This window comes from Ornithodoros turicata, chromosome 4 (assembly GCF_037126465.1).
Source record: "Ornithodoros turicata isolate Travis chromosome 4, ASM3712646v1, whole genome shotgun sequence".
Classification (NCBI taxonomy): domain Eukaryota; kingdom Metazoa; phylum Arthropoda; class Arachnida; order Ixodida; family Argasidae; genus Ornithodoros; species Ornithodoros turicata.
Window position 1 is genome coordinate 79,141,624 of NC_088204.1, and position 22,668 is coordinate 79,164,291.

Sequence of the window (22,668 nt, forward strand, 5' to 3'; positions counted from 1 at the left end):
AGTGGGGCATATGAGTCCCTGTAGTGGTGATCTGTTCCTAAAACTGGACCAGATTTTGGCTATGTTAACCTTTTGTGGATACTTTCAAGTACTTGTCTCTGATTTGCTCTTAAAACTGGAGCATGCTTTGGCTATGTCAACCGTTCTTGGTAACGTGCGTGGGATACAAGCACGCGTGTAATTTTCTCAAAAATATCAACCAAGCAGATTTTGGCCATGTCAACCCTTTGTGAACACGGTGGAAAGTAACTGCTCTGAGGCTGGAACACACAAACAGATGCACACAACACAAGCCTCAGTACCACAGAACATGTACAGTAAAAATTATGTGTCAATACTCGTGTGTGATTCGCTTCCAAAAATGGACGAGGGCTTGGCTGTGTCAACGTGAGAGTTCTCACGCATGTTATCTGCTCGTAAAAATTTTTGAAAAATGTGCGTAAAATCTAAGGGCGGGGAAGTGTTGTGACACGAAAGCTGGCAGTGTGGGGTGGTACCAGCATCCGAAGTGGCAAGCATCCAAAAAAATGTTTGGCAAAATTTAGAATGTAGTGAGTGTAAGAGAAAACTTTTAAATATGTTGGTACAGTAGTTTTGGGTAACCTCACCAATCATCCCGGCGGTTACCGTGGGACAGGGAACATCCCAGTGTGGACTACTTAGGGATGTTCGTATGTTTTCTGTTGTGGGCATAGTTCTTTTGGACTACCCAAATTCCTGAGCAAGAGGGACTATACACCCCTCTCTCCCTGTCCTGTGCCACCATCCTTTCCCTCTTTCACCCTTTCTTTTCACACTCCCATCCCCCCTGTGTTGATGCAGTAGTCCTTTCCTCCTTGCAGTAGTCCTTAGTCCTTTTTTTTTCCTTCGTCACGAAGCCCCACGACTGACAGTGCTGTCACAAGTTGTCTCTGGATTGTTCTGCAGACTTTCCAGATGGATATTGGCACAGTTCTCTTTGAAGCCTGCCCAGGATGTGTACCAATAACCTCTCTCCCGCGCCTTCCTGCTGTCCTCGCAGACACCGGTGCTTTGCAGTACTAACGCAGAGTTAAAAAAAAAAAAAGAAGAGAAAAATGACTTTGCGAGACGAGCGTCGAAGAAACTATTCTTGAAGAGGCAGTTCTTCCAAGAGTCATAATGCACTGCGTGGCCGATTGGCGAAAGATTTTGCGGTGTTCTTCTGCTCGAAACGTTGGAGCGATTTTTGTTCAGGGACACGTTTAAATTCTCAACACAGTACGTAATATTTTGCTTTTACATTGCGCACTAAATTACTTAGGAAACTATGTGTTACTTATAATCACGTGTCACCGAAGGCATATCTACCACAGGAGATCATACAAGATCTTCCCCGGATGTATTTTAATCGCGCTCGCGTGCTTTTTTTTTTTTTTTTTTTTAATCTTGTTCGCAAGACTCATGTGAGTTGAAATACCGCAACCTCGAGGACCAATTGTCTGATTAGCCATAAAATGTCTGATTAGCCATACATGTTTCCAGGAACAGTACTATTACATAAAACGATTAAATACGAGATAAAAAGCAAAACTTTAAAAATCATCATCAAAACTTTAATTAGTGCGATACAGGTCGGAAATATCTTAGTTGATGGACCTTGTGTTAAGTTTCGTTTTGTATATATTTGCATTCCACGTAAATGAAATAAATAGAACATAGAATGCCCAGAAAAACCAAAAAGTGGACATAATGATAAACGGAACGCTCGTTCAATAAGTCGACCAATGTTTAGTTTCCAATACAAGCCAAAAGTAATATAACATAAAAAATATACAAACACACACAAAAAAAGTACACACTCCTTACTGTCATCATAAAATAACTTGCAGAACTTTTGACAAAACTTGGAAGAAATTGAGAAAGGAGATTGAAAAGCTTGGCAATGAAACTATTATGTGGAACCACATTCAAGAATGAAGGGGAGAGAGCAATAACAATACGGAGCAGCAAAAGCAGTTGTGACACAAACGGAATAACTGGATTTCAACAGACTTTCGAAATATTTGCATGTGATGTATCGTAGAAACATGTTTTACTTCATATGTAAGCCGCACAAGCAAACAAACTCGGGAAGCCTGCGTTTTCAATTTCACGCGTATTCTTGCTGCGCGCACGACAACGTCCCCCCAAAAGTAGCAGACGACGTTTCGGCTAACGAGAATACATCCACGTACCACTTTTGTTCCCTTTCTTTCGTCGCCGCGAAAAGCAGTTTCTCGCCACGCTCCAATGAGATAGCGCTCCGCTCCAAGAATAAAGCAGCAGAAACGGCACCTGTGAGAACAGGTTCCTCAGCCAATCAGAATGTCCCGTTTCATTGAGCAGGTTGCACTCGCCGTGCCCCGTCCCGAACGTCTGCTTCCCAAGTTTTGGGAGAACTTAGGACAGTTTTTTCTTTTTGGATGCCAAAACTTTCCCGTGTGTGTGTGAGATTGTGTGAAATCACATCGCTGTGCGTCTCGTGTTGTGTGTTCGGCGCACGGACACCGACTGTGATCCTCGGATTACCTAACGTCGCATACGTGCCTTCATCCCGGTAAGTAAGACGGAAAAAAAAGTACCGCACAAATTTGTCCGCGTCGTCAAAGTTGCTTGTAAACGTGGGAGTCGGGCGTCGCCTAATCGCTATCTGCGATATCGTCTGCCGCGCGACAAAAAAAGTGATATACGGGCTATTCGATAATGGATTAAAAGTGTGGACCACTCCTTCGTAGCGAGTCGTCTGCTGAATTTCTCCTAAAATTAGGCCTAGTAAGTACGTCACTTCTGCTAGCGATCGGCTTGTTGTGAATGGGCCTCCGAATCGGGTCGAGGTCCTCTTCTAAAAGCGTGGAAGAGGGCGTTGTCCCCGCGTCTTCGTCTTCTGCTTTCCAGGCATTGTGTTCTTCTCCTGCTGAGCGATTCTCCTCAAGTGCAAAGAATATGCTAAGATGCGCCTTTGGAAGCGCGTGACCTTGTTTTCAGAACGGGTATCCTGAAGGCATTCGGAGAATGTGATACATCTACTCCGGTGCCAGGAAATTTTTGCTGAATGACAGCTAGCTATGACCCGAGGAATTACGGCGATCGCTTACGGTGGCGCCATTCTGGGGCAAAGACCTGCGCTTCGTAACAACGCTGCTTCGTAATACGATCTCAGGGTGTACTCGGAAATGCAAGGGTGTGTGTGTTTTAAGAGGTGCTACGTCGGAGGGCACAAAACAAGTTAGCAGACGACTGCGCATGTGTCTTTTTGTTTTTGTCAAAACGCAGACGATCTATATGATTGACAACTGCATCGCAAACAGATGTTTACCAAATCAGTTTGTGTGCGGATATTTTTGCCCTTCCAGAGTATTATGTCGGAGATGCAGAACAAGTTATAGCAGACGACTGCTACAGGTCACCAGACAACTGCAACGGATGAGTGAGAACGCGTCGTCTGCTTCAGTTAACATACGAAACGCCCTGCTCTCGAGTCCACCGATTCAAAATTGAATACAGACACGTACGAATTAATTTCTTCCGCTTCGAAGCACCGCACGCGCGTGGGTATCTACCGCTGTGATCTGCCTTACTGATAAAGCATTTCACGTAGGCATCGTCTAGCCACCCTGTCGAAACCGAAACCGAAACGTGTCTGCGACGCGATCAGATTTGGAACTCTCGTTATGTGTGCTTCCTTTGTGCTTTTGACCTTTCAGCTCGCTAATCGTCGCTACGAAAAACGGTGTTAGGTGACTCAATTGTAGGACGTCCAGCATCGTCGTTGTGCCATTTAGATCCGGTTGGCGATGTGCCTTGCTCAAGGTCGATGCTTAGCGGCCTTGGATTAGGATCATCTTCACACAATCTTCACTGGACAATGCTCTAGGCTGGTCGCATTGAAAGCTCACATAATACGTGGGCCCTGGGCAGCCTCTAAACATCCTTTATCTTTTGGGACTGCTTTGAGAATATTGCAGAAGGCAGGCATTCTGTTGCAGGTGTTGTCGCGCGCGTGGACTTTACGTAGATGAAATGCACTTACGTACAGTTGCATATTGTGAATTTGCATATGAAAGAAAAATAATGCAAATTTATGTTTTCTAAACCTAGTTGGCGGTGTCTTGTTCCTAAAAAAAGCATGTGTGTACTCGCCTCTTAACTGAAAATACATGCCTGATGCAGCACGCGTTGACTGATGAATTGCGCAGGTACAAAGAATGGAACGTGCCAATAAAAGCGATAATAAAAATTTAGGGGATGTTTGTGGGAGTAGCAGAATCCGTCAAGTGACCAATTCAATAGCTATATATATATATATATATATAATCACTCAAAAATAACCTGCAAGTCGTCATCGCGCTTGTAGGTGGGATAGTTGTTAAAATAATAATTACCGCAGAACCTTAAAACTCTCTACTATCGCCTTCCCGCTCCTTCTCGTTGTCCTTCCACCGGTGAAAGCATCATAAATAAATTACTATACTACTACTAAATACGCTATTATACGCTGTTACTACTATTATACACGCTAAATACGCTATTACTACTATTATACACGCTAAATACGCTATTATTATACTACTACGAAATACGCTAATATACTTCTACTAAAAAAACGCTCAACTACACTACGAGGTTCGCAGCATGTCTCAACCACATCCACAACACGAGCCCAATGTTGCTAGCTCATCTACAAACAGCGACAAGCCTTTTATAGGCGATCCAGTTATTGAGGTACTCCCTTTCGACGCGATGTCAGTGAAGCGGGTAAATGCACTGTGCCACACACGCGGTTCCACTTCAATGCAGGTACGACCCTGCATAGCGTGTGACCTGCTCTGTTCCGTCCTATTGTATTTGATGGAAAGGGGGATAACTTATGCACTTTCTGTGGTAGCCTTCAGAAACAGTACTTCTGCTTCATGGGGATTGTCGTTAAAAGGGAAAACTAGACTGGAACCCATTATCTGGTAGTATATATTTTTTAATAGATTGTACCGTCTTATTTCCTGTTTTTTTTTTTAAATGTACGCGTTGTTGCGTTGCCGTTGTCAATGAAATGTGCTGTAGACTTGCTAAGCTAGAAAAACTAGCTGTACCTTTTTTTTTCGAGTTTTTCCCATCAAATATGATTTGATGAAATAAATAAACATTCAATTCGATTCACTTAACCTTCCTGTTTTTGTAAAGCCACACCTGCATGGACTATAGTATTTGCCTACAGTATTTACACGTTAAAAACAGAACTTCACCGTATTGCACGCGGTGTACTTCTGATACGAAGAGGTGCCATTATCATATAGCCAAATTGACACGAAAAGGCGTACGCCCTTCTGTTTTGGAATCAGAAGGGATGGCCCTGTCATTCGTTGCAGTGGTTGGGGCACAGCATGCTATGTGGTGAAGTTCTGTTTTTAGAGGGTATAAATTAACAAAAATAAAAAATCTCCAGTGAGATTTATGCATGTTTGTTAGGGCGTAATCTGAGACGATAACGAAAGGTAAAAATAGAAACAAAAGTCAATAAATCCGCATTATATATGATACCCGAAAAAAAAAAAAAAAACGTGCTTGGTGGTGGTGGTGGTAAATGGGTTCGCCATGAAAAAAACTTTGCTTACCTCGTGCGTGGCGTATAGAAAAAAACGTGCTTAAGTGTATACGCCACGCACAAGCGATGAATGCACTACGATTTAAAGAAAAAAAAAACAATGGTGGAGCGCGCTACGCGAATGAAGCCAACTGAATGGTTGTTAGCGTTGTCACCAGCGTTTTTTCATTGCCCCTTAGACCGAGGTGTGAATTTGAAAGTTGTAGAATGCAGTCAGAAACACACCACCGAGATGTTTCAGGAGGGCGTGCTTTTATGCCTTCCTTGATGAAAAAAACAAGAAAAAAAAAGGGTGGAGGGATTGCGTGCTACAAACGTGTCGTCACGTGGCATATTTTTTAATTTCACAGCATATAATTTTTTTTTTCAAAAAGGGGGATATCGTTTATTTCGCAAGGGTCAGCCTGACCGAAGGTCGTCTTGCTATTCCTTTTTTTTTTGCAACAAAAAAAGGGAAAGAAAAAGAAAGTACATTATGGGAGATACCTCAGTCGGATGTTTCCCATGACACTCTACATCTTTCCAATTGGCTCTCTAATATTACTGTATAACTCTTTAATTTAGCGACACGAAATTTTCGGGAACCGAGTCCAGGGCACATATACGTATTCGCGCCCAGTAACATTTCGTGAAATCTAGATTCTAAAATTCGTGGCTTCGTTGGCCCACTGTTTGATATGCCTCACATAGCCCTTACCATATTTAATTGTATTGTACACGCTTGTTCTATAAAACGCTTCGAATGCTTATATACTAGCGACCAAGTGTGAACAGAAAGTTTCCGATTACATCACTGTTTTGTCAAAGTGTCAACTTTCGATCGAAAGTTTCGGGTGTTCTTAATACGAAGTTGGCGAAAATTAAGACCACGCGAACAATCACCGGTTTACACGTTACATTTTTTATACGTTACAACGTAATACTAATTAACACACATGCGTGTTCTTAATAACGTTGTCCCACTGTTTTGATCTATGCTCCAGTCTCTGCAACAAAAGATGTTTTCCAGATGATGCACAGGTGAAGGTTGGAGGATAGAAGAAGGGGCGATGGCTTCTCCGACGCGTCCACCGGACACCCCCACGGGGGCGGCCACCCCACCCGTCGAGGACTTCCAACCGGTCAGTTTGAAAATCCTCGTGGCCTTACAATCTACAGTGAACCACCAGCTCCGGTGGCGCAGCGGTAACGCGTGCGCTTGGAGACTGGGAGGTCCGCGGTTCGAATCCGCGGGCCGGCTGTGCCGTCTGGGGTTTTTCCGGGGTTTCCCTCAGATGTGTAATAGGCGTACGCCGGCACAGTTCCCCTGAAGTCGGCCCATGGACGCAGCTATCCTCCCCCCGAGCGGATTCCGCTCGGTCTTCCACTTCACCCTTTCCTCCTCTCCACCATCTTTCCCTTCCCGAGAAACATGCCGCCTAATCAGGCAGGCAGACCTCTCGGGTTCCTCCCAACGACACTCCTCCTCCTCCTCCTCCTCTACAGTGAACCCTCGTTATTATGACCATGGTCGTTCCCGAGAATTTTGGTCATAATGCGGGATTGTCATATTAACGGGAGGGGATTTGCAGAGGTTTCACTGCATTTTTCCCAAGCAGTATGGTCGTAAAGCGGGCATGTCAGATTATCGGGGGTCATATTAACGAGGGTTCACTGTATACATGACGTGCGTTACAATCTATATATGACGTGTCTATTTCCAGGGTGACTTGGTGTGGTTCGACCCGGGTGTCGGATACAGTTTGCCCGGGGAAGTGGTGGAATTTTCCCGCCCTGCTCAGGTCGTCACTGTGCAGGCCATGGTGTCTGGAAAAGTACGTTCATTTTCTTCATCACCTTCGCATTAAATTTTTTTTACACCTTTTTCGGTGCAAATGTCTAGTGTTACACTTGCAGTGGGTTTCACACCATGCAGGAGGACGTTTTCTAAAACCCCCTCCCAAATGGTGTATGTTGTGCAAAACGCACCATTTCAAAGGGCACATTTACGGAGTGATTTTTTTTTTCGGCTTAAACCCGATTCCGCCCGGTTATTCCCCCCCGAACTGACCTCCGACCAATTCGGGTTAAACCCGATTTCTCCCTGAATTAAGGTCACTATGAAATCCTCAAGTGACGTTTCAAGTGAAGACGAACAAAGTTCGCCACGTGTAATTAACACATGTAAGAATGGGTCACTTACGTTCCTAGCAATACACCCATTTGTGTCAACACTGTCTATGCCTTCGGGGATTACAGCTGGAAGGTCACGATTCCACCAAAAAACAAACGAGAAAAAGAAACAAAAGAGAGAGAGAGAGAGAGCTAAGGAAATGACTTAATAGACAAGAGGAGAAACAAGAACATCCGATAACACCCGAAGGCACAATTACCGCCCGCTTTCTCCCCGAATTACGGATTTAAAAATAGCGCCCGATTTTTACCCCCGAATCTGAGAAAGGCATTTAACCCGAAAAAGTCACTCCGAAAGTGTATTCCATTTGAAGCCCTGTTTTAGACAGGTGCCATGCAGACACCTTTTTCAGCATTGTTATTACAGCTTTCAGCTGTACCTGCGAAATAAAAAAAAGCTGTAATACTGTATTATGCAAGGCAAATTGCGCACGTCGCAGATTGCTGTTGAATAGCTTGGTGAGAGCATTCGTGGTTCGTGTCCAAGATAAATGCTCATTTTTTTTTTTTTTTCAGCCTCAGTCTTTTACCATTCACAAACCACACACCGTAAAACGGCGTGAAGATCTCGGACCCAATGGCGTGCCAGACATGGTTCAGTTGGGGTGAGTTCGTTCTAGCAGTGCACGCACAATGCTCCATAAAGACATGGTTTTACTGAAATAAATACATGCGCAGATTTCAAGTTGCAAGCTAATACATGCTACGAATATGCATATTTATGACTTTACGGACTGCAATCATGACTTTGTAGTCTTTTGTGACTTTGAAATTTTCCAAAGATGTGATCTTCAACATTGACGTTGGTTGGCTTAATTTATTTATTTATTTATTTATTTTATTTTGAGGGTACCCATCAACGACCGTGGGGTCTAACGGATGGTGCACCAAGACACAGGGAACACAATACAAAGCATAAAACAACAAACAGCAAATAATGAAATGTTAAGGGTTAAACAGTTCTCGCATTGCTGGTAGGAAGAGAAGATTTAAATGATGAGAATGAGAAAAAAAAGATGTCAATATCATAATTCTGGCAGAGAGTATTCATGGTGCGCTGCAAGCGAGATATAGGTGCACAGTAATGGGCCATATTTTCATGAAAAACAGGTTGGGATCGCAAGTTACGCAAGTTACTAATGGTTACCATATTACCGATAATCATGAAGAAGTGTCACAAAGTCAATAACAGAGGACAACAAACAAATGCGGAAACAAACACGTTATTTTTCCCTGAGTAAAGTTGACTGAACACTCTTTTCTGGTTGTGACCTTTTTGTGTGGATTTTTACAGGGACCTCAGTGAGGCATCCATGTTGTGGAATCTCAAGATACGCTACGACCACGAAAACATATATGTATGTACTCCGCGAATAGTTTCTAACAAAATTCGTTATAACGATAACTTTGCTGATGCGATCAAATTTAGCCTTCGCGGTGAGGCTGACCTCGTTGTAATCTCCTGTGTCTCTTAATTTGCATTAAAAATGTGTTATTGTTCGCTTTAAGTGAATATATTTCTCGATGCTCTGCCGTAGCGAACGTATCTCTCTATCGAATTCGTTATAAGCGGGCTTCCCTTACACTGCCCGCTGTTTGCGCAGCAAACACCACCTAATATACGATGCGTTTCATTTTGCAGACATACACAGGAAGCATCTTAGTAGCCGTGAATCCGTACAAGATGTTCGATATATACGGAGTCGACGTTGTGAAGAAATACGAAGGACAGATTCTGGGCACTTTACCACCGTGAGTTGACAACATTGTATCAGCTATGGATTATTTATTTACTGGATTGTTCCTTGGATTTTCAGTCATTTATTCGCCGTAAGCAGTGCCGCCTATAGCAAGATGAGCAAAGAGTTGGAAAACCAGGTTGTGGTCATCAGGTAAGATAAAAAGTAGTTACTGTTTAAAAGAGAGAAGAAAAAAAAAGAGTGTTTCTGTTGTAACAAAAAGAGTTCTCGAAATATTGTGTTCAGGAAAAGCATACGAATGTAATTTAATATACTAATGTGGAATATAACGAAGTAATGGCACGTTTGATGTGCAACCTGAAATGCTACTGCGGTTCCCGCAACCACACATTGATGTAGCGATGTAGCGTACGTCGATATAACGTGTCTTTATGACTTTCGAAAAGTTAACCTTTGTTAAAACGTAAAAATCCCGACCTTGGTATATTAACCTGTATAGACGCAATTCGATATAACGAAGTTGTGGCACTTCCACTTGGTCTTGCTCCACGCCCCTAAACGGGACCCCCGTATTATTTCTCGGCAGTAGACACTCATCTTATACCGTGGGTATAGAAACGATTTCAAATAATGAAGTAAATAAGCTACGTATACACGGAATTCGATATAACGGAGTATTGGTACAGTTGTTTGAATTGCTCTATATGAACCCAAGTGGGACCCCGTATATTACTTCTCGGCAGTAAACACAATACGTCACTCCTGTTGTCGTGGGCATCAAAACAATTCCAAATAATGCAATAAATAAGCTATGTAAGCGGGATTCGATATAACGAATTTACTTGCACAGATGTCAAAAATTGCATAAATGACCGCAGGTAGAAATCAGTTATAAATAAAAGTAAACTTTTTTAAAACCCCTAGTTTGCAAAAAGGTTGAATCCCAAATTTAGAAACAAGGATGGAATGAAGGGCGATAAAATTAGTTTGAAGTACATATACACATGAACCGTGTTCATTTGTCATTTTCAGCGGCGAGAGCGGTGCAGGCAAGACAGAGAGTACAAAGCTCATTCTGCAGTACCTGGCTGCGGTGGATCGTTCGTCCAATAACCTGGTCACAGAACAAATCCTCGAAGCCACACCTTTACTTGAGTCTTTCGGGAACGCCAAGACCCTTCGCAATGACAACTCTTCCCGTTTCGGGAAGTACTTGGAAGTCTTCTTCAAAGAGTGGGTCCCTGTTCCTTCGCTCCAGCTAAACCGTTTTACCACCATCGCTAATGGTGTCTTTCTGTACATTCCAGCGGTGTCATAACAGGTGCCAATACCAAAAACTACCTACTGGAAAAATCTAGAATTGTGACTCAGGTAAGGACCTTCGTATAACGCACATACCTTTAATAGGAAGGGAGTTGCCTCAGGACAGAAGCCGCCGATATTTCGGACAGAGACTGTTCTTCTTCTGGGCACCGTCCTCATCATTGGCATGGTATTTAAAGGGTTAGGTGTGACGTGTTTAAAGGTTCATGCGAATTGTGGGTCAACAGCCCGGAGGGAAGAAAGGTCCGTACGGGTACGTCCGTTCACATAATCCCCTCCACACTTTAACAAAGCAGCCATTCACTCCGGCCGTAGAAGCCCGTACGGAACCTTTCTTCCCTCCGGGCTGTTGACCCACAATTCGCATGAACCTTTAAACACGTCACACCTAACCCTTTAAATACCATGCCAATGATGAGGACGGTGCCCAGAAGAAGAACAGTCTCTGTTCGAAATATCGGCGGCTTCTGTCCTGAGGCAACTCCCTTCCTACATCTCTACCGGTTCGCTGGATTTCTACCCATCTACATACCTTTAATAGAGGGTTTTAGAGAATCGTACGCGGCACTCCGACTCCGACTCCGACTGCGTCTTGGGAGCGGCGGGATAAGGAGCCTATTTCGTTGTGTTTTTGCGCGACGGACGCCGCTCCATGCTGCTGCTACTCCGACTGCGCAGACGGGGAGGAGCAAGCTGGAGAAGATCACGTGACGATCCCGTCACGTTCTCGCCCGTACGGTCACGTGTCGGCGTTCCTCTCTCACGCCTCTTCATCGCGTATTCCCTGCAGCCCTGCAGCAGGAGCGGACAAAGCCTGCCGCCAAGGGAACGCCATCGTGTCCTCATATTGACGTCACTCATACGTATCCAAGCGCGGGAATTTCAAACCGTGCGGATTCCAATGATTTATAATGCTCGTAGTAATATTGATTATTTTGCTCGAGTTGGCGAAAAGCGAAGCAGGGATTGGACAAATCGGGGTACGCACTACCCGTGGAAACGAACTTTAAGACAGATGTCGCCGCAGTTCCCTGTGAAGTCGGTCCAGCACGCACAATCTCCCCGAACAACATTCCGCCACACCGGCAGGCAGATCGCTCGGAAATGGCACGCCGCCGCCGCCAGCACCGAAACAAAAATATAAAAATTGGCGTTTGGAGAGCGAACAGTCCGCTTAAATTCAAATTTCGGTCTGTTTAGTTCTGTCTGAGTTCCAAGATGGCGTCAGGTATACGTACCTCCACTTAGTTACCCAAGCAGCACAACATCTTGGCCCAATATTGGACCAATATTGGCAATGTCGGGCCAGTATTGCCAATATTGGGCCAATATTGGGAAAATATGTTGTGCTGCTTGGGTAGCGTCTGGTCTAGAGAAACGGGGCTGATCCCAATTCTCTCTGGTATCTCTCTGGTATCTCTCGACGGAGCAGACGTACCAGGCTTTCTGTGACACCGCACCTTTTTGCCAATAGGCGTCGGAAGAGCGGAACTACCACGTCTTCTACGAACTACTCGTAGGACTAGGAGCGCAGGAGAAAGAGAAATTCGGGTTACAGACAGCGGACAAATACTTTTACCTCAACCAGGTAAGGGTGTATAGTCATCAAGTAAGAGAACTGCCTACAGAAGGTAGACCTCTTTGCATCGCTAGAAACTCCTGCCAAGGAATGAGGGAAGGGACATGTCGCAGTTTTGCCAGACGACTTCGGAAAATCCCAGAGAGCTTAGTGCCGCTTTGAACCATGGGAACTTGCTGGTAACAAAGGAGGAGATAGGCCTCCAAGGCTGTTTCGGTTCCTTCTCTCTCGGCCGATTGTCCACGAGGAGTCAAGGTCAGCGAAAACGGAACTTCAAGGACAGTTCATTCCAGTAATCTCCCAGGATGCAACGCGTGTGGAAGGACCACTGGGATTTTCTGAAATCGTCTATTAGCCTATGCAATGGAAAATGGCGCTAGATAACAGTTCGCTGGTACCAGTACTCGAGTGTACGAGTAAGGGCATCAAAGTGGCATATCGCTTCCAGCCTGGAAGTGTGGTATCGTGTACACGGGTGATGAACCCATTCCTCTCTTTCCCCATTTTTACTCCCTTTCTCGTTTAAATACGTGACTTCATCCCTAGCCCATGTTCGGACCCTTGCGCGTAGGACTTCACTATTGCGTACATAGTGACAGTAAGTCCTTCAGATGAGAGTAACTCTTGTGTCCCTCCTCTCATTGTGCCTTGGAGACTCTTGTCGAAGATGAGTCGTAATTATTTTCTTCCGTGATCCCAAGGGTGGTTCAATCGAGATTCCATGCAAGGATGACGCGGAAGACTTCCGCTGCTTGCTGTCCGCCATGCAAGTGCTGGGTTTCACTGCAGACGAGCAGGACGCCATCTTCAGGATTCTTGCCGCAGTCTTGCACATTGGCAACGTCTATTTTCATCGCAAGCCTGTGAGTAACCGCGATACTTGTAACATGGAGCATGCAGAGCGCAAGGTATTTTTTTTAGTGCGACATATGACTTACTATAACCTTGAACATAGCTCGGTTACCCTCGTTTCCTTCTGGTCGCATGGGGGTACCATGGTACCATGGGGGTCGCATGGGGTCGTATGGGGGGGCATGGGAAAGGACAAGGGGAGGGCCGCATACCCCTCCCCCCGGATCTTCAAGGTGACTCGTAGAAATAGACCTCTACCCGAGGAACGTCATCATGACGTTGGTAGACAGACTGAAACAGAAACAAATAGGAAAGGGAGGGCTGGTTTCCACGAATGGGCACTTGTTCGCTGCCTCTTATTGAAAGAAAAGTAGGACCGAAGGTCGCGTCCCTTTCAGGGACCATCGTAATCCCCTCAAGACCGTGGGTTTCGGGCGCGACCTTGTTAGCCTCTAGCTTCGAGCGTATAGTTCAACTCTACCAAATTGGTGGCGCTGTCGAACTCTATGACGTCATTTGTTTACAAACAGGGAGAGGTGTATTGTTAACTCTTTATTCATAGGATGTCATGACTTTTCTCAGATGTCATAATAATATGAACCTCTGAACACGCGCACAGTGTGCAGCGTCCGTCGCTAGGAAAAGAGGTTAGGGTGTTGTTGCACACTTTTCCCCCTTGAACTGGAAGCACTCCCCCTACTCCCCTGAAAAAAAAACCTTGGGAACGCTCATGTCTGGCCGCACAACTTTTGTGCGTGAACGTCGTGTTGCCATGGATATGTGACGCAGACTACAGGAGGCCTGCACGACGCCTCATAATGTGGACATATACTGCCGTCGCGGATTCCTAGAGCTTATAATGCACCCTAAGGTGCCCTCTCTTTCCGCCATATTCTCTCTGGTATCCTTATAGAGCATAGAGCATAGAGCGTTTCAAAAGGTACTCCCTTCGGTTCTCGAAGCGCACACTAACGGCAGCACCTTTCCTTGCTGTTCCCTCCACTGAAAGGCATCTGGGTACCTTGAGGGGGGCGTTAGAATAAAGCGGATAAAGTCGCGATGTCGTCTCCTTCGGCTACTCCCCACAGACGATAAAAAAAAAAAAGAACATAAAAGAAACACAGAAGGCCTGTGGCTGCCCTTCTGGTTGATCGCGGCCTAGTTTCATCGACCATAGCCACAGGCATAGACATATGCCCGTCTATTTCGTCTAGTTCGTTGCCTAATTGGATGGTGCTGCTTTTGTTCGGATGATGAGTGCCACACATACATACACACAAGGAAGTCGATTATAGGTTATCCATAGGGGGTGACCTTTTCGGGTTAAACCCGATTCCACCCGGTTATTCACCCCCGAACTGACCTGCGACGAATTCGGGTTAAACCCGATTTCTCCCCGAATTCCAGTCACTATGAAATCCTCAACTGACATTTCCACTGAAGACGAACAAAGGTCGCCACGTGTAACACATGTAAGAATGGCTCGCTTACGTTGCCAACAATCCACCCATGTGTGTCAACACTGTCTATGCCTTCGGGGATTACCGCTGGAAGGTCACGATCCCGCAAAAAATAAAAAAATAAAAGGGAGAGAGAGATTAGGAAATGTCCTAATAGACAAGAGGGGAAACAAAAACACCCGATGCCAACCCGAAGGCACAATTATCGCCCGATTTCTCCCCGAATTACAGATTTAAAAATAGCGCCCGATTTTTACCCCCCGAATCTGGGAAACACATTTAGCCCGAAAAAGTCACTCCCTAGTTATCCATAGCGATTTACGCAAAATACTTGGCGCAGTTGTGAGCATATTCAAAGTGTCAAAACCAGAAGTTTTCTAGGTGGTGAACGATACTTCAATGTCAAGCGAACGTTTGTGCAGTTAAAACACGGGCAAGAAGGCGTGGAAGTTGGAAGCGAAGCAGAAATACGCTGGGTGTCCCATTTGCTTCAGATTTCACCCGAGGGAATCCTCGATGCGTTAACCACTAAGGCGACGGTGAGTTGGACTTTTTTTTTAAAGGAACACCCGCAATCTGGTTGCTTTTAGGTTGCTAATTTTGGTGGAAGTCGTACGAAAGAATCCTCGTAGAATGTAGCTTGGTACTGCGTTATAAAACGTATTACGAATTCTGGTTAACGAATGTTCGATATAACAACATAACGAAAGCATCACTGACACTATGTACAGTCAAACTCCTTTACAACGAAACTCAGGGGACAGCAAAAAAAAATCGCAGTAAAGGTATTTTCGTTAAAAAGGATGTCCATTATTGGACCTATAGGCTCCAGCGGGACCGCAAAAAAAATTTGCTGTAGGGGTATTTTCGTTAAAAAGGTGTTCGCTATAAAGGAGTTTGACTGTATATTGCAACTCAAGTTCTTGCGTTTCACGAAGAGTACCGGATAGTATAAAAAAAAAGAATGCAAATACGACTTCGTTGTACCCAATATTCGTTTTATCCGAGTTCGGCATAACGATATCTGCCACGCTCTCTCTTTAAATGTTCTCTCTGTCGTTTACAGGAAGCACGAAATGAACGCATGGTGACAGCACTAAATATTGACCAAGCCCTGGACGCAAGGTATATACTGCTGCATTGTGTGACTCACATGATCACATGTGCCGTTGTACTCAAACTTTCTGCATGCTTCTTCATGTTTCTCATAGGGACGCCGTAGCTAAGGCATTATATTCGAGCCTCTTTTCGTGGCTGGTAAGGCGAATAAACGAGATCGTGTGCCACGGACAACGCAAGACATCTCTCGCCATCCTGGACATTTTTGGCTTCGAGGACCTCAAGGACAACAGCTTGGAACAACTGTGTATTAACTACGCTAACGAGACATTGCAGCATCACTTTAACAAACAGGTATGCCAAGAGTGCGCACGTTATATGATAGTTCAAGTGACGTATTAGTTTGTTACCTTTTTAGCTTATGTGCCTAGTTCTCTTGTCCTTATTTATGCGTCACCGCATGTCCTGGGGCCGTTAGTTCATTAACTGCCAGATTTCCTCACTGACTGTCACTACATGCATTTGCAGTTGTTGTTAGCCTTCCTTAGCTTTTTAATATATTGGTATGTGTGTTAGTTTTGGAAGTTCATTCTTTTGCCTCCAATCGAAGATGCCGAGGACGTTAGAGTCCGTCATCCATCGCCTGTGACTCAACGTCCCGTTCGCAGCAGCGTTTCTTCATAAGATAGGTGTCGTTGGATCGCCCAACTGTTCAATTTGCGAAACTGTGGAGAATACGGAGCACGTGCTGGTCACCTGCTGACGCTTCGACTCTCGAACACTGAAGAACGCCCTTGTTAAACTTCACAACCGACGTTTTAGTGTTGAGAAGGTACTGGGGAGCTGGCCAAAGCAGCACCAACAACCTGCGCTGTGTGCCCTGGCGAACTACCTCAAGGACATACGTGCTGAAATAATCTTTGAAATCATTCAGTGCTTTCACACATCAATCGTCATGGAACAGCTGGTCGCAGCAGTGCGTCCTACATTTCCATTTTTTTCTTTCTACTTTTATTCTTTTTTTTTGTAGTTCATTTGCTGGTCGGAAGACTTGTTAGTCACTGCTCGCTCCCTCTTGTCAATCGTCACATCGTCAGTACAGACGAAAGCACTGAACGAATTTGTTTTGTTGGGATTGCAACATAGAGCTGAGGTGATAAATTTGTTGAACATGATTGCAATTGATGTGTTGAGGCTGGAACACATAGAAGGTACAAATACATACAAAGCCTCAAGTGCCTAGGAAATTAATGATGAAAGATGAAAGCCACTGAAAGGTTAGCCAGCTGTAGGACTCGAACCCACATCTTCTAGATTACCGGTTCAGGGCTCTTTCATCGTTAATTTCTTGGGCACTTGAGGCTTTGTATGTATTTGGCCCTTCTATGTGTTCCAGCCTCAGAACACCAAAGGACCATTTCCATATTCGCGTCGCCCCTGGCGACGGAATGTCGAACGTCGTGTCTTTCCCCCCAATAATGGTGACGCGCTTTTCGGAGTGGCACGTTGCGTGGGAAAGTAGCAAGAGAAGATTGGAAGAAGAATGCGGAAAGAGTGAAAGCGCGTTGTACTCATTACCAGACCTCAAACGTCCGCGTAACCTTGAAACCGATTATCTCCCCACAATGAACATGAGTATCCACCAGGTGGGTCCATAGCGATGTTTTCCGCTCAACGATGGCGGACTGGAGGGCTGGGCATGCGCATACGCGTTGTCGGAAATGGTCCATTGCCATCCTATTCAACAGATGCCGCTTGCGTCGATCGCGTCGTACGAATGTGTGTATGAGTGAGAAAACATGTAAGAGTGAAAGCGGGATGAGTGAGAGAGAGTGGTTGGTTTGTCCTTTCAGATAACGTACCCTTGGAAGTCGCTGCGGGGGTGTGTTAGCTTAGCTCAATTGGTAGAGCCCTGGACTGGTAATCCAGAACATGTGGGTTCGAGTCCTACAGCTGGCTGAACTTTTCAGCGACTTCCTTCTTTAGTGGTAAATTTGTTCGATTTGCCGTCCAGCAACGCGTCGACGTTTCATTCATTCACGTTTAGGTATTCAAGTTGGAACAAGCGGAATATACGCGCGAGCGTCTGGAATGGCAGCCTTTACCGTTCACGGACAACCAGGCCGTGCTCGCCCTTCTCGCGAAGAAACCCCTGGGCATTCTACCGTTGCTGGACGACGAGTCCAACTTCCCGAGGGCCACCGACCTGTCCTTCCTGGAGAAGTGCCACTACAACCACGCCCTGGACGAACTGTACTCCCGACCTCGCATGTCGTCCCTGGAGTTCGGCATCCGTCACTACGCTGGACAGGTGTGGTACACCGTCGACAGCTTCCTGGACAAGAATCGCGACACTCTGCGAGCGGACGTGGTGGATCTGCTGGTGTCTTCGAAGCTTCAGGTCAGGATGGATGCGTTCGTGGTGTTTTTTTTTTGCGTCCTGATTGCGTTGTTGTGTCATCGGGTTGTCGTATTTGTACATCGGACCTATCCCGCTTATAACGATATTGCAGATAAACATATTTTATGTAGCTACGTGGAAATATCTCGTGCGGAAAAGAATCTGTGCATTGCATCCCGCTCAGACTGATGCTGCGTATAGCGAACACCTTGCAAAAGTGTCGGGCGTTGTCATTTTAAACTGAATGTCATTTTATTTCGAATAAATAAATCATGCAGTAGATGGCGACTAGCTTGTCGTGATTCGATTTCTTAGGACATCCCATACTGATGACGTCTGCCTAGGAGAGAGCTTAGAAAACGCGAAGCATGGCAGGCAGAACAGTCGTTTGTATTTGAACCTGCTCACCTTTGAGTACCTGACTTCGCTATATACCTTTGCTAAGGATCCATACTTCAAGGGAGGAGTTTATTAAAGATATCAACTACAGCTTTAGCCATAATATCAGAATTAACTGAGTGGTGAACAATTTCGATCGGATCGTAGACGTTCAAGGTGGCACTGAGTCGACTTGCTGCTATATTTCGTCTCCCATGATCCCCAGTGTCCAATCATGTTGCCCAAATATTTGTCGTAGTACGCGTGTGTTAAAATTACGTCAGTGACATCATAGTTGGTGGATTCCGATTGTCGCGATCCCACTTAGTGCGATATATCGTTTATAACGATTATTCCCATCTCTTCCAGGCGTGCGTGTTTATTTCTTTTCTTTTCTTTCCTTTTACGATGACCTTCTCTTTTGACACATTCTTCGTCCTCTTACAGCTCGTGTCGGAAATGTTCAGGCGCCGTCGTGCTTTCACCGAAGCTTCTCGCATGGCCAGCAAGGCTGACGGACGCTTCGTCACCATGAAACCACGGGCCCCTACTGTGGCTGCGCGATTCTGCGACTCCCTGCATGGTCTCATTGACGCCATGAACCAGTAAGTATCTTCTGTGCACTCCTCGAGACGACGCTATATTCCTCAAGTTCGTGTTCCCTTTATAACGAATGCGGGTATCGAAGCTTTCGGAGCTCCCGCAAATGTAAAGGAAGTTTACTTTCTCGGAGCTATTTCGAACTTTATCGAATTTCAACAGCATTTGCCTCATAAAATATCGTCCGTACAAAAACAGTGGACTAAATAATGCTGCTGCTTGGGCTACGTCGTAGCAATATGAGCATAAATACGGAACATAAATATATACGAGTATATTGAGCATATATGAGCATAAATAAATATATGGAGCATGTATGAGCATAAATATGTATCGTTCATAAAATGTCTCTGCTTGTATTCTGATGGAAATATTCACCACTTGCCACCTCCTCGAGATCCTTTAGCGAAATTCAAAGCGTAAGTTCCCCTTGCTTCGAAGTAAAAGGGCAAGGGCGAGCAGGTACATGATTAAGAACGACGGATACCGAAGTCACAAAGAAAACAAACAAACACGACACAGTCTCTCTCTACTCCTTTCTTGTGTGACGTCACAGCTGAACGGCACGTACGGCCCTTCTGCGCTATTTATAAAACGTAACGACGTGTTAGATGCCTCCTAGGTGTCACGACAACCATGACATCATAACATTGGCGCCTCGAACCCGGAGCTGAACTTTAACGTCGCTCATCTAATAAAACGAGGGGCTGTACTGCACCTGTTATGAGCACAACCTACTAGATAATAACGACCATGTCATAGGCACCCCTTCCCAGCGCCGCATTTGGAAGCTATAGCGGTGGCGCTACTCATCGGCCCGGTTATTGCTTCCTCAATTTCTGCAATACTTTGTACTTCAGTTTTCCATAGCATTTTTGTACAAACGGTGGATGTCCCACGAGAGATGCTTCTTTCTAAAGTTGACTATCATCATCATTCTACGCGTTTTCATAGGAGCTGTTGCTGCTATGGTAGTCTCACGTCCGCTTCTGCGCGTTCAAAATTCTAATTTTCATTGTCCAATCATGATGTAGGGGCAAAAGGGGCGAAATTGAATGTTAACGGTTCAAAAGAAAAGATTGTTTGCGGCAGTCGTTGCACTAGACTGCCTGTAACTAAATTGTGCAGTTTCCGGAATATTGAGGGCGTGGTGTATAGAATCGATTGTTGGTCCCGCATAGTGGTAATAGAAGTTGTTATCAACGGGGATATTAGCGGGACATCAGCACATTAGTGCCGAAGCTGGTCGTTTTCAACAGCATCGACGAAAATTGTTGGGAATGCTCCTTTCCGAGATGAGTCGTCGTGATGGTCCATAAATCTGAAATCGGGGCCGTGACAGTATTCTAATACTCACTGAATTTCCGTATAAAACTACTCCATATTTTAAATAAAAGGAAATCAATTCAGCATAAATTTTTAATGCAGTGATTTTAAGCAATTTATGATTAAAAATTCAAACACCATGAGTGTTTCCTTTCTATATACTTTTTTTTTATAGTTAGGTTCTTTCCTTCTTTGTACTACTCTTTTTCGGAGATCCTCTACGAAGTTATGACGTCATACCGACGTCAACCCACGTCACGCTAAAACCTTCGCGGCGCGCACAATCCTTGAGAAAGATAAGACTCCTTTATCGCATTAATGAAGACTGCGGATGGCCGCAAAGCGAAAACGGTGACCGCTTTTTCTTCATCACAAAGGGGGCAACAATTACGCTCGTGATTGCAGTCGGTCATTAAAGTGACACCTATCCTGTGGTTTCCTTCCGCACATACATCCGACGATGAAATATATGTCCCACTCAACTGATTGTGACGTCTTGGCGCACACAAAACAAGCGTCGAGATAATTTGGGAGATATACTTTGTCCAGTTTTAACCGTCGTGTTCCGCTTAGCACTTCTTTGAGAGTCACCCCGGTCAGGGAGGTCAACGGGGAATGCGTTTCCGTAGCGACTCACGTAGCCAAAAATAACTCTAACTGTTCACCGATTATTTAATATCATACATAATTCATTTAGGAGTGACAAAGAGCAGATACAATTCATGCTGTATGACTGTCTCCCTGAAGCAAACATCCCTCATGGAACCGTTTCGCGAACTGGTAAACGCTTCTGATTTATTTCGGTTCAGTTCCAATTCGGTTCAGCGGTAGAATAAATACTTTCGGATCGGTTCACCTACGGTTCAATAAAAACTAACGGTTTTTAGCGATTTTCGGTTCGGGTTCGGCACCTGTTCTGGCCCCTGATGACGAGGACAAGATAGTGCTTTTGCAACAAGTGACCACGTGAAGGTGTTTACGATTGATTGATTGTTTATTTGTCGTTAGCAGTAACACATACAAAACAATGTGGAACTGCTAGGACAAAGACGGTGGGTGTAGGGCATCACTATATCGTTGCCTTCATGGAGCGGATTTGAGGGGAGCGCCCCCCCTCCATACGGCTGTGTTCCCTACGTAAAAACCCTATCTCCTGGATGATGCTGTGCTGCAAAGCACGACATTTTCTTAAGACCCCCCGACAGACCCTTAAATCCGCCCCTGGTTGCCCAATGGCGAATAGTTCTGCAATGTGTGAGAGAGGGACCACTGAGTACCGCAGGTGTTCTCGCATTCGCCATGGCGAATTTGTCTCCAACTGGCAGCGGGCGTCGCTATTGGTGGGCGCTGGCCGCGCGGAACTGCATCGAGCCGCCAACCCAGAGCACGCTAACAGCTCCTTCCCCCGAACATCACTCCCCCCCAGCGTCGAAGACCAATGGCGGCTCATCTTGTGAAAACCCTTCTGGTTGGCGCTCACATGGTCCATTACGCGACCGCTGTTGAATCTCGTAACGTTCGACTTCAGCTGGGCGAGGCTGCGGAAGTGGCGTAACCGTTCGAACCATAGAGCACTGCACGCGCCGCATTCTCAGGTCCGGCTCACTGGCACCAGGAATTGCTAGCTTTCACGGCTCGGCCCATGAGCCACAGAGTAGTGGGCCGTGGCTTGGTCCCTGCCCTTACTGTCAAACCTGAGCCCTGCATGGGCACGCCAAAAGAAGGTTTTACCCGATGCGGCCCGCGGGGGCTGCGCTCGGGCTTTCCCAGCGCTCTAGTTCGAATGTCTGGCGCAAGACGTGCTTCTATTTCTTATGTCGAAATGCTATGGAGTCGGGGATTTGCAGACTGACGGGGATGCCTTCCATAGGCTGATGTTCGCGCTACTTATTCTCCACGCGTCTACTTCTGTCACGTCGAGACTGGGAGGTACCCGGGTTCGAATCCCGGTGCCGGCTGTGCTGTCTGGGGTTTTTCCTGGGTTTTCCTCAGACGCTTTCAGACATATGCCGGCACAGTTCCTCTAGAAGTCGGCCCAGGACGCACATTTCCCCAGGGCGTCAGTCGTGACGTTGCCCACATACGTGAGGCCGACAACGGCAAGCCCTTTCAACATCACCACCACCACCACCACCACCACCACCACGCGTCTACTTCCCTTTTCACATCTTTTACATCTATTCGACATAAGTTGGCGCAAAATGTCACAACCCCTTTAA

At 45.6% G+C, this 22,668-nt stretch overlaps 1 protein-coding gene across 2 annotated transcripts in view; it reads left to right on the forward strand.

Annotated features, from left to right (window-relative positions):
* Positions 1 to 2,339: 2,339 nt before the first annotated feature.
* The window catches only part of LOC135392035 (unconventional myosin-XV-like), a 62,460-nt gene continuing 42,131 nt past the window's right edge, over positions 2,340 to 22,668 (forward strand). For both annotated transcript variants that reach the window (XM_064622654.1, XM_064622655.1), the window contains exons 1-16: positions 2,340 to 2,557; positions 6,609 to 6,720; positions 7,303 to 7,413; positions 8,288 to 8,376; positions 9,066 to 9,129; positions 9,414 to 9,523; positions 9,589 to 9,663; positions 10,504 to 10,704; positions 10,779 to 10,842; positions 12,269 to 12,382; positions 13,075 to 13,236; positions 15,108 to 15,224; positions 15,752 to 15,810; positions 15,897 to 16,098; positions 17,792 to 18,145; positions 18,971 to 19,128. In XM_064622654.1, coding sequence (XP_064478724.1) covers positions 6,649 to 6,720; positions 7,303 to 7,413; positions 8,288 to 8,376; positions 9,066 to 9,129; positions 9,414 to 9,523; positions 9,589 to 9,663; positions 10,504 to 10,704; positions 10,779 to 10,842; positions 12,269 to 12,382; positions 13,075 to 13,236; positions 15,108 to 15,224; positions 15,752 to 15,810; positions 15,897 to 16,098; positions 17,792 to 18,145; positions 18,971 to 19,128 — 1,952 coding nt within the window. In that variant the 5' untranslated portion in view covers positions 2,340 to 2,557; positions 6,609 to 6,648. The remainder of the gene's footprint in view (positions 2,558 to 6,608; positions 6,721 to 7,302; positions 7,414 to 8,287; positions 8,377 to 9,065; positions 9,130 to 9,413; positions 9,524 to 9,588; positions 9,664 to 10,503; positions 10,705 to 10,778; positions 10,843 to 12,268; positions 12,383 to 13,074; positions 13,237 to 15,107; positions 15,225 to 15,751; positions 15,811 to 15,896; positions 16,099 to 17,791; positions 18,146 to 18,970; positions 19,129 to 22,668) is intronic.